This window comes from Eptatretus burgeri, chromosome 3 (assembly GCF_056783735.1).
Source record: "Eptatretus burgeri isolate ZD-2024b chromosome 3, Ebu_testis_v1, whole genome shotgun sequence".
Lineage (NCBI taxonomy): Eukaryota > Metazoa > Chordata > Myxini > Myxiniformes > Myxinidae > Eptatretus > Eptatretus burgeri.
Window position 1 is genome coordinate 32,432,695 of NC_140963.1, and position 12,976 is coordinate 32,445,670.

At 40.3% G+C, this 12,976-nt stretch overlaps 1 protein-coding gene across 4 annotated transcripts in view; it reads left to right on the top strand.

Moving 5' to 3' along the window:
* LOC147029638 (voltage-gated inwardly rectifying potassium channel KCNH7-like) overlaps positions 1-12,976 on the top strand; it is a 415,871-nt gene that overhangs the window by 329,267 nt on the left and 73,628 nt on the right. For all 4 annotated transcript variants that reach the window (XM_085872840.1, XM_085872838.1, XM_085872842.1 and 1 more), the window contains exon 6: positions 9,078-9,506. In XM_085872840.1, the coding sequence (XP_085728966.1) occupies positions 9,078-9,506 (429 nt within the window). The remainder of the gene's footprint in view (positions 1-9,077; positions 9,507-12,976) is intronic.

Here is a 12,976-nt window from a genome sequence, read left to right on the forward strand (position 1 = left end):
ATTCAACTCCTTTGCTATGATGTTCCAAATTGAGCTCAGGGGCATCCATTTTTCTTTGATCATCCCTGAGATGTCTCCACAACTTGAATGGAGTCTACCTGTGGCCAATTCAATTGAAAGCACATGATTTAGAAAGAAACACACCTTTCTATATAAGGTTCCACCCACAGTTGACAGATCATGTCAGAGCAGAAACTCCACCATGAAGTCCAAGGACCTGCCCGTAGAATGCCGAGAAAAATTGTGAGGAGGCATACTGTAGATGTGGGGAAGGGCATAAAACAATTTCTGGAGTGTTTGAAGTTCCTAAGAGCACAGTGAGCTCCATCATTAGGAAATAGAAAGAATATGGAACTACACAGACTCTTCCTAGAGCTGGCCATCCGACCAAATTGAGCAACAGGGCAAGAAGGACCTTGGTCAGGGAGGTGGCCAAGAACCCAGTGACCACGATGACAGAACTACAGAATTCCTTGGCTGAGATGAGAGAACCTGCTGAAAGGACAACTGTTTCTGCAGCACTTCACAAATCTATGCTTTTTGGGAGAGTGGCAAGACAGAAGCCACTTCTGAGAAAACGGCACAATAACAGTACACCTGGAGTTTGCAAAAAGGCATGTGAAAGATTTTGAGAGCATGAGGCAAAAGATTCTGTGGTCTCACGAGATTAAAAAAATTTAAGTATTTGGCCTGGATGCAAAGCGCTACGTCTGGCAAAAACGGAGCACAGCTCATCACCTATCTAACACCATCCCTACCATGAAGCATGGTGGTGGCAGGACTGTGCTTTGGGGATGCTTTTCAGTGGTAGGGACTGTGAGTCTTGTAAGGATAGAGGGAACAATTAATGGAGCCAAATACAAGCAAATCCTTATGGAAAACCTGCTTCAGAGTGCAAAAGACCTCAGACTGTGGTGAGGAGTTACATTCCAACAGGACAATGATCCAAGCACACAGCCAAAGCAACACTTGAATGGCTTCAGAACATGAAAGTCTGTGAATGGCCTTGTCAAAGGTCAGACTTGAATCCCATTGAGAATCTGTGGAAAGACTTTAAGATTGCTGTTCACTGACACTCCCCATCCAACTTGACGGAGCTTGAACAAATCTAAAGGAAAAATGGGAGAAAATCCCCAAATCCAGGCTGATACGGACATATCCAAGAAAACTCGAAGCTGCAATCGCTGCCAAAGGCGCTTCCACAAAGTATTGACTCAGTGGGCTGAAAACTCATGTAAATTAGGTATTTCTGTATTTCATCTTCACTAAATTTGTAAAAATGTCAAAAAACATGTTTTCACTTGGTCATTATGGGGTATTTTGTGTATATCGGTGACAATTTTTTTTTATTCAATCCACTTTAAATTCAGGCTGCAACAACAAAATGTGAAAAGGTCAAGGGAGGTGAATACTTTATGAATGCACTGAACAGCATGTACGTGTATATTGGGTGGTTGCTCGACTACCGTTATTCTCAGGTTTTCCGTCTGTATGTAATGGACAGCTCTGGAGGCCAGAGTCAACCGATTTTGATGAAACTTGACTGGTAGGTTCATACCAGGATATAGTTGTACACTTTTGAGCACCGTTGCTTTGGATGCCACCATTACCTAGCAACGGGACTTTGAATTTTTTGAAAAAATCCGAAAAATATTTTTATATATATATATATTTTTTCGAAAATCAAAAATCGGCTTCCGCACTTTTATGCACACTATAATCAACCTCTTTGTCAAAAATTTTCAGCCCGATCCGTCAAAAACTGTATGATTAGTATGCAATTATATAGCGACCACCCATGTCGCTTACCGGCTTGTATGTATATATATATATATATATATATATATATATATATATATATATATATATATATATAGATATATAGATATATACTGTCAGTCCCCAACATTCGTGGGGGATACGTTCCTGAAAAATGTCGAATCCGCGAATGTCGGGGTGTTTTTTCAATGGTAGAAAAGGGGACAGGTTCCTGGTGGTTCATGATTCATAAGGTAAAATGAAAAATCAAAAAACCGTGAAAAATCGTGAATACGCCTGCGAAAAACCACGAATATACGAGGCATAGGGCTGCGAATGTTTCAGCAGGTCAGAAAAAGTGCAAGTTCCCTTGCGAACAACCGCAACTACTCCAATGTGAATACGAAAAGCACAGGGATACAAATGTAGAAGCAGATCACATTTTATGAACTGCAAATACGTGGGGTCCGCAAATAGCAGAACTGTGAATCTCAGGGTTCTCACAGTACATATATATATATATATATATATATATATATATATATATATATATATATATATATATATATATATATATATATACACATACATATATATATATATATATATATATATATATATATATATATATATATATATATATACATACACACACACACACACACACACACACACACACACACACACACACACACACATATATACAGTATACAACATACGTGGGTGTTGTGGGTATCATTATAAATGTTGTGGTTATCATCCAGGAAATCATTGCAAATAATAACCAGGCAAACAAGCTACTGCAATATCATTGCAAATTATTCAGGTATTGAACATCTCCAAATGGAATACACAACATCCTTTAACTTGATCTCCAAGAACCAAAACATTTTCTCCAAAAAGGAAGGATGTTGGAATATGGCTTAATACAAATTTCATTTGTTGTGTCAAGGTAGATTTTTGCTCAAGATGGCGAGGCCTCAGCATCTTTTGAAAGCAAATTTGATACACTAATGTTACTTGACCCAATTAAGAAAATAATTGCACAGGAATTAATATCACAAACTAATTACCTTGTGCAACATGGTCATGTGGAGCTTCCTGCTGAAGCATCAATTTAATTGAAGCGAAAAAGGAAGTGTTGAAGTGACATTTTAAATGTCAAATCGACTGTTAGCTCATACGAAGCACCATTTTTGCAGAAAAATAAAAAAATTGTAATTGCTGGAAGACTTGCTTTGACGGCTCTGACTGATTGAGCCGTCGGAATAAACTATGTAAAACAGTAAAAGAGCTGTCTACCTGTTGACATAATGATGTCATCGGTGTTCCAAGCATCTCTGATGCAACATACCATTGACTTTGCACTAATTTATATATGAAGTACTGGCTGGGGTACCTGGCATTGCCTGGTGCTTTTTCTATTCCTGTTAGTATTTTGAAGAAATAAAATGCTTATTTTTCAAAAAAAAAAATTTGGGGGTGGGGGAGGCAAAAAAATTTGTTTTGGGAAAATAAAATTTTAGCCCCCCCCCCAAAAGATTAAAAAAAAAAACAATTTTATTTATCATGTTCTGTCTGCTTTCTGGTTCACACTCTCAACCAACTTTTGTAATCACCTATTCTCTCCGACGATCTGTTCTTATGGATTTTTTGTTTTGTATCTGTGCTCACGGGTGACTGGAATGACAGTGTGGTAACAGATTCGCACATTGACAGAGGATCAAAGGTGAACTGGGAGACAAAGAAATGGATGTGACTGGCAGAAGGGAAAGGGGTGGGAGAGGAGATGGTGTGTCTGTCAGTCAGTGAATTAGCAGAGAGCAGGGGTGGAGGAAAACATGAGATGGTGATTGACAGCATTCTTAGAGGATGGAGGGGTGGGGGGAGGGATGAGACAATAAGCACAGGGAGTCATTTCCACAGATGAGAGGATATAGGGATGGAGGAATGGAGGTGAGCATTCAGGTTAAAATTTGGGAGGGTAATCAGGTGTGGTATTCTGGAAGAATGAATGTAGGCTCGGGGTGGATTAAGAGATAAGATTTGGAGGAGTAAGGCCAGAAGTGAAATAGAAAACTGAGAGTGCACCAACCTGCTTGTGGTGGATAAGAAGCAGCTACCATTCCATGCCAGCAACACGGAGAGACTTGGACTTAATCACCTCCAGGGAATCAAGATGGAAAGCAGCTGCACTAATGTAGATTTGGGAAACAAACTGCATGATGCTTCAGATGAAGGTTTTAGTTATACTTTGAGTTCTGAGCGGCTCAGAATGGACTTAGCTCTGCAGAAAATACCGCTGTGTTCGCCTGTCTTCGGAACAAGCTTAAGGATGTAGTCTGCCTCAAACAAATTGTGAGCATTCAAGTGGATTATGAGGGCCTATGACCTCAAGGTACTGCACGTCTTCCAGAATTTGGCCAGATAAGGAGACTGGAGGGTTCAAAAGCCAATCCTTGTCATGGGAGAGAGTGAGATTCAAAGTGTATGATTTCCATTTGTTGAAGTACACTTTCCTGGTAGCTGACCAACAGTTTATTTTTGCAGATCTGGAAAAATGGAGGATAATCCTCTGAATTGGGCCCTGAATTGCACAGAGGATTATGCAGTGCAGAGGTCAATGATGCAGACCAAATATTATAATAAGGTCTGTGCTAATAAAACTGCCTTGACAAAATCTTGAGACAAAATGCCATCAAGAGGAACCTGTTGTTTCCTCTTGCATCGAAAATCTGTCAATCATTCAAGAAGGACCACTGAACACCATTAGCACACAATTAATTGGGAAAGTAAAGATGGGTGCCAGATCGTGGTGAAAGCTTGAGGGATGGCCCTGATTTCTTGTTTGAGATTTAGTGCATCCATCCTTGTTGGGTTAAGATAAGCAACATGCATGATAGAATATTTGGGGAAGCAACAAAACTATGATGATGAGGTATTAGAGAGTTGGAGAAAAGAATATGCTGAAGGTATACTGCAGTGATAGATTGTAGCAGTTTGGTTATGATGAGGACAAGTTTGACCAGTCTGCAGTTGAAAACATTAGAGGTGGATCCCTTCTTGTTAATTGGAGAGATGTTGACAGCTTTCCAAGATGGATATGTCTTCATATTAAAAATAACTGAATAAAGGCAAAGAAAGAGGACAAAGCAGTCAGATGATGAAGGAATTCTCGGAACATTGATATCAGGAGCTGATGAGATAAGGGAGGTAGTGGATATAACACTTCAACCAATTTGCCACACAATTTCTTCTCCAGACAACAACCTCTCAATCAAGAGGAATAGGGGAGAAGGACAGGCTCGATGGACATCAGACTTGACAACATCAAACAAAGAATGATTGTTATTTGGAGACTTGTGAGTCGGAAAGGAGGCAGACCTTATGACAAAAGACTTTGGGTGCAATACCATGGACTGGATTGAGGACTGACTCCCAGTAAACTGGCATGATGGGAAGTGACATCTCCACACATAGAAAAGAAGAAACAGCAGAGAATCCATGTGTCATGGCAAAGCCTCACAGATGTAGCCGTTGTTCAGCAGCGATCCAGAAGACCTCAAACAGAGCTTGCAGCCTTCTAATCCTGTCCTTCAGTTACTCTCCTCCTTAAACCATGTCTCACTTAGGCCCAAGTCACATTTGCTCTATGGCTAGGATACGGCGGCCGTACCCCCCCCCCCTTGAATTGACAGAAACGTGCGGAGGCCGCAGAGTTTCTGAGGTGGCCTCAGGGTGGCCCTACGCCGTATGGCTATATTTTACAGGCCGTAGGGTCACCGTGGAATTATAGCGAGGAGTTATAACTTTTTTTCATTTCTACGTTCGGCGTAGCAATTCGACAAGCAGAAAAAAAGAACCCACTCGTTACCGTCCGTCAGGCCGCACGTTTGCCTTAGGGCCCCCCTGTGGTCGCCTTGCATCTGCCTTAAATTATATGGCCGCCGCAGGGACGCCCTAAGGTCACTGTGCGACATCAAATCAAAGACCGTATGGCACCCCCACGTTTTCGGTCTCCACAATTTATAAATACGCCGTGCGGCTCCCCGAAAAATAAAAACATATGTGACTGCTACATTGTGTGACTGTGGAAATACTGCGGCCGCCTTATAATTGCTCGTGGCCGTAGATTTTGTAGACCCTACGGCCGCCGTGCCAAATGTGACTTAGGCCTTACTGCAACGATATCGTACTCTTCACTATCCACTTTGGCTTCAAGCTCTTCCATCTTATTATTTAAACTTCTGGCAATGGTGTAGAATATGTTTAACTTTTCCCTTCCTGAAATTCTATTTTCTTGCCTGGCCTTACTTATCACAATTACATCATCCGTTCCTTCCATAATACCTTCTCCACCCTCCGCTGACCTAAAAAAGCCTGAATTCCTTCCTCAATTCCCACTGCAAACTTTGCTGCCCCCTTTCTATTTAACATACGGCCATCATTCTGGAAACACTCCCTTTGTCCCTGAAATGATTCCCACTGCTGCTTAAATGTTAAAACCTTCCTCCCTACACCATTATTCCAGCCATTGGTTGACATATATTGTTCTGCTCATAATTTCTATGTTGTTTCCTAATCTTGGGAGAATCCCAGAAAACATGACCTCAAAACCCTTTGCTTTCAGTCAATAGCCAACAGCCAACACATGCACAGGTATATGCACACAAACACACACATACACACACCTTACAAAGATCCTACAAACCATCGACAGGAACATTATCCCAAAAACAAATTACAGTTGGATGCTGTCCGGGGCTCGGTAACAATGGTATTATTCCTTTGTGTGAGAGTAAAGATTGCTACAAAACTCTGAGAACAACTTCACAATTTAGGCCATGGATCACGATCCTTCACCAAAACGAAGTTGGATACTTCGAGTCCTAGGAGGGCTCCGTTCCACCTTCTGAAACCTGAATTATGGAGATAACAACCAAACACACACACACACACACACACACACACACACACACACACACACACACACACACAACAGCTGCTGTACTTCTGCCTGCAGTATTGGTCAGCCTACATTGGCTTTAGAACCCTTTCTTTTGATAATGCCAGCACACCCTTTGGGAAGGGAATGGACCCATGGACGTGCTTCAGCCTGACTGGCCTTCAGAACTGAAGAAAATGTCTTGTCAGTGAATTGTTTGTGACAGCATATCAATAAATGCACATCATGGAAGTTATCAAATGTACCACATGCAAAAATCGATAGTATAAGTACCAGAAAAAAAAGTAAAATATACAAGAAAAAAAACATACATCAAATTTTTTTTTTAGCAATTTTACTCTACATTTCTACATAACTATTTGGGCCATGAGTTTTGATAGTCAAATATGGAATGAGATTTCGAATATCAGTTTTTAATAAATCTTGATGACACATTATTCAATGTTGCCGGGAGCCAATCACATTGTACCTAGCCTCAGTCAGCTAATCAATGAAAACCACGAACCGACGAATAGACGGCCATCTCTGTCATACTGTACATGTATATTGTATATACATATATATATATATATATATATATATATATATATATATATATATATATATATATATATATATATATATATATACTGACAATTACCTATAAATAGTAAGTTGCACACATTTCTCATGATCTTCGGATTTAAAGGCAAACACACGGATTGGACCTCACACAAAAGAACCTTACAGCGATCTTAAAAACCATCCCTGGGAATATTACTACAAATGAACTGCAGTTAGAAACCGTCCGGGACTCGGTGGCGACACTGAAAAGTGTCCTCAGAACAAAACTTTGAGAACAAACAAGTAGCAGTACATTCAAGTACACCCTCCATGCCAAATATAAATAACAATCCTCCAGCGTGCGATGTCACTCCATGTGCTGCAAGGTGGCATGCCACAAACACACGGTGGCAGGTGGCATGCCACCTTGCAGCATATGGAGTCGGAATTGGGAGAGAGCGGTGCATAATAATTGATTGATTAATTTATTGCATAATTAAAATTAATAAATACTTATCATAAAATAATTTTTAGATCCTCGTGGAGGACCTCTAAGTCTTACTTACGTTGTTGTTCTTCATCTTCTTCTTGTGGACTTTTTTGTTTCACAGCCTACAGTTTTCATCAAAACTTCCTGAAACTTGCCATATACATCTAAAAATTCCCCGCACAGACAGTAACCATCTCCGATTTTGAAAATTCCTCCGAGAAAAAAAAAGTTATGACGTCAAAATATCTCCGCTAATGGAAATCGCCTGAAAAATTATCTCCGAAACTCGGCAAGCTTTTTGAATTCTGTTTGTGGGAATCGAACAGGGCATTAGCAGAGATGAATTACCGCACATTTGATACATCACTATGATGTCATATCAATTTTTATGACGTCGTTCCTATTTTTTGACATTTTTTGTTTCACAACCCAGAGTTTTCATGGGATCTTCGTGAAACTTGCCAGGTATATGCAGAAAGCCCACGCGCAGGCAGTAACCATCTCCGATTTTGGAAATTCTTCCTAGAAAAAAAGTTGACGTCATAATATCGCCGCTGATGGAAATCGCCGATACCATTATCTCCGAAACTAGGCAAGCTGTTTGAATTTTGTTTGCGGGAATCAAGCCGGGCATTAGTACAGATAATTTATCGCAAACCTGATACTTCACAATGAGGTCATATTCGTTTTTATGATGTCATCATTAAGAGGACGAGGATCTTAGCTCATTTGAGCTTGCTCTTAATCAATTGGCTGATAGCATAACTAAACCACCACCGTTTCATCCGAATCTGTAACTTTTTGAAAATTAAGTAATCAATCGAAAAAAAACAAATAATTAATTGATTAATCAATAAATCAAAATACCCTTTACAGCCAAATCCCTTGTTCAATGTCATGTCGAATATCAGCTTCCTGGCTGAAAAGATGCCTGAGATATTGATCAGATGAGAACTAAAATATAGTAATTAATAAATCGACAATAATTAAGGAATTAATCAATTAATCTTCATTAAAGGCAGATCTTCACTTTTGTCCCCAAATTTCAGCTTCCTCGCTCAAAGGATGGCTGAGACATCGCCTGGATAAACAAACGAACAAACAAGAAATCAAACAAGAAAACAAACAAACGGAGTAATAACTAAGTACTCCCTTCCTCCGGCACCCGGCGATGATGTCATGCATCGCCTGGATATGGAATTGGGAAGGAGCGGTATACAAAATCTCAAAGCATGCTTGTGTGTGTAAAGATTGCTCAGTGCATGTCCTTTTATTTATACCTTTTCTGACATTCTTATGTCCTGTCCCTCTGCTGCACAGGTTCTATCATTGGGAGCAGATGTGCTTCCCGAGTACAAACTCCAAACTCCTCGCATTCACAAATGGACAATCTTGCACTATAGCCCTTTCAAGGCCGTGTGGGACTGGCTCATTTTGTTACTTGTGATCTACACGGCCATCTTCACTCCTTACTCGGCAGCTTTTTTACTGAGTGATCAGCAAGTCGAGCAGCAACGTCAAAATTGTGGATACACCTGCAACCCACTGAATATTGTGGACCTCATTGTGGACATCATGTTTCTCATTGATATTATTATCAACTTCCGCACCACTTATGTCAATAAGAATGAGGAGGTGGTCAGCCATCCAGGAAAGATTGCCATACAGTACTTCAAAGGATGGTTCCTCATTGACATGGTGGCTGCTATTCCTTTCGACCTTCTTATCTTTGGATCCAGTTCAGGAGAGGTGAGCCACCGCAGAACAATATTAAAATTATCCCAACGTGTATCCCTTAAGCCTCCACTATTGTTTTCAATTTTTGTGAATTTTATCTTTTCTTTTCGTTGTACAATTTTGCACTAATGTTGTAACATCTTACTTCCTGATAACTCATACCTGCTCTCACTCTTTTCAGCTGTTTATTTTTATTTAGAGGTGTGTTGGTGGGTAATCTTTTGGTTCCATAATCAACCCGCACTCACAATGAATGTGGCAAATTTTGCTCTCACTTTCCAAAAGGTTGTTAACTACTACTATTACTAATTTGCATGCCCAGCTAATGACCCTTTTGCACTTTGTTCCCTTGGGACAGGGGAAACCTGAGGTTAAGGCAGGAATTTTTTTTGGAATTCCTTGTCAATGGTGCCAGCGATAGCTGGCCGACTCATGAAGGACACTGTGGGATCTTTAACGTCCACCAACTAATGCTGGCAGACAGGACGCCCAGTTTAACGTCCATCCAAAGGACGGCACACACATTGATGAATCACCTTGCTTGTGAAACACCAGGATGACAGTTTTTAGCTCGGTTGGGATTCGAATCCAGACCATATCGCTTGGAAGCAAGTGCGCCTCAAGGCCATCCTGCCAGCCCCAAAATATTGTTAAAGGTGCCCTCAAATAACAGTACAGTGGGTCCCTGTAATATATAAAGACAATACAACCAATTCAATGTAATGTCTTGCAATGTTGATGACCAGCAGGGATGTCTTGCAATGGCTTCCCATTTGATTCCTAATTAACATCTTCAACATCTTCTCCACCGACTCCAATCCTGTTGTTTTACTCCAAATAAATACCTTCTGCTTATCCTTAATAAGGGTGACAGGATGCCCTTGATAAATGCACACACACCTGTAAGCTGTCCAGCCTGGGTTTGAATCCCGACCCAGCTAGAAACTATCAGCCTGGTGTTTCACAAGCAGGGTGATTCATCAATGTGTGTGCCGTCCCTCGGATGGACTTTAAACTGGGCGTCCCGTAGTTGGTGGACGTTAAGATCCCATTGTGTCCTTCGCAAAGAGTTGGTGATCTATTGCCGGCACCATGACCAAATTCCAAATTCCTGCCTTAACTACTGCTGGGAAGGGAATGGCAAACCTCCCAGAAAAAACCCTTGCCAAGACACTGCATTGTCAGTACTGAACCTGCCTCCATACAGAACACCAGTGTATGAATACGAATTATCCATCATAGCACCCCTTACTTCCCTGCTCAACCACCTTGGTCTCTTTCTCTCACTAGATTTACACATCACTGGGATATACTTGCTCTGTACTCTACACATTTGCTCCTTACAGGTTGCCCATTTCTCTGATGCTGATCACCCTTTTGTTAGTTTCTCCCAATCTATAGCACCTAACTCTCTCCGCAAACCCTCAAAGTTTTCCTTCCTCAAATATAATAACCTCAATCTTCTCCATATATTATGTTGTATTTACCTATCCCCAAATTCTCTTCCCCCCCCCCCCAACCATATTAGGATCATTACTTAAAAAGACGTATCTCACCCTTCCTGGATTACATCGAGAAATTGTTATTTGCTCTGCCCTTTCCCTGTTCACAGACCCAATTTATCTCTGACCAATTAAAATTCCCCATAATCAATTCTCTTTCCTTACTTTGTGCCTTTCAGAACTCTTCTCAAATGTTATTCCCTCACCCCAGGAGATAAGCATCCTACCAGTACCATCATACTTTTGCCACCTCTATAATCTCTATTCACACAGATTCCTCAGCATTAATTCTCTCCTTTATGTCATCCTTTTGTCTCAATGCAATATTGTATTTATCCAGATTGCTGCACTCCCCTCCTGTTTTCTCTTTCCTATCACAGTTATACCTCTTGTAGCCTCCTAGTACTGTCATCCAATTTATCTCCTAATTTAACCAAGTCTAATATACTGCAACTATATATATATATATATATATATATATATATATATATATATATATATATATATATATATATATATATATATATATATATATATATATATATATATGTATATATATATATATATATATATATATATATATATATATATATATATATATATATATATATATATATATATATATATATATATATATATTACACCTCGCTATCTAATTTAGCTTCAGGCTCTTCCATCATACGGAGTCAGGTCAGTCTTTTGGGACTGGCACTGGTAACACGTAACCCAGTGCTCGCTGCCGCATGGTCAGGTTGTCGGCGACTAAACTGACACCACTCACTGGCTTTGCTGGTGAGGAGGGTGACTTTGACACCCTGCCAGGACTAAAAACAGCACCTGACAAAGGGCGGATGAGCTCTCTTCAGGAGTCAATGGCCATCCTGTACGGAGATGGTGTCTCCTAAAAAACACCCAATGGGGGTAGGAATATTTTTCCGTCTGACCTAGCAACCCCCTCCTGCACAGTGGTCTCGTGAAGAGGTTGCCTTGTTTCAGGACTAGGTAAAGGTTTTGCCAGTTTTTCCTCCTCTTTTTACCTCCACCACCGAAGGTAGAAGGAGGTTATTTTTTCACCCCTGTCTGTTTGTTTGTGTGCAGGATATCTCAAAATTTTTTTGATGGATCTGGATGAAATTTGGTGGGTAGGTTCGGTGTGTGACAAGGACGAACTGATTTGATCTATGTGAAGATCCAGATCCGGATCCGGATACTAGAATATTTTAAGTGATTCTTCACCATTGAGAGATGGGGAAAAACAGATATATAGCATGATAGCTCAAAAAGTTGTGGATGTATTCAGATGCAGCTTGGTGAACAAGTTGGGTGTGTGACAAGCATGAATTAATTTGATTTTGGTGAGGATCCGGATACGATAATTATTTAATTTTTGAAGTGATTCTTCACCATTGAGAGATGGGGTCAAAAACGATACAAAGCCTAATATTTCCAAAATGTATTGGGCCTGATATGCTCGTAGATCAGGCATTGTGTGGCAGAGGTATGTGTTCTACTGAATGTCCTAATTCTAAACTTTTTTCCCCTCCTGCTCATTGTTTTTTCCTGCTTTTCTTTACCAATCATGCCATCAGTTTCAGTTCCTCCCTTTAAAGCCTCTCCACCCTCCTTGAGCCAAAAAATCCTGAAGTCCCAATTCAATTCCATTTAAAGCTCTGTTGCCCCCTTTATATTTATTCCTTTGCCCCTAAATGATTTCCATTGTTTCCGAAATGCAAAACCTTGCTGCCTTCACCATTCTTCCAACCATACTTTAGCATCCATAGTTCTTTCAACCATGAATTATATTCCGTTTGCTATTCTGGATGAATACCAGAAAGCATTGCCTCATGACCCTTTTCATTCAGTCAGCTACCCAATATCCTGTATGGTACTTATTTTCGAAATCCTCAGAATAAACTTTTCCAATATTATTTGCTTCTGTCTACCACAACCAATGTCATCTTGACATGTCCTGTCACTATG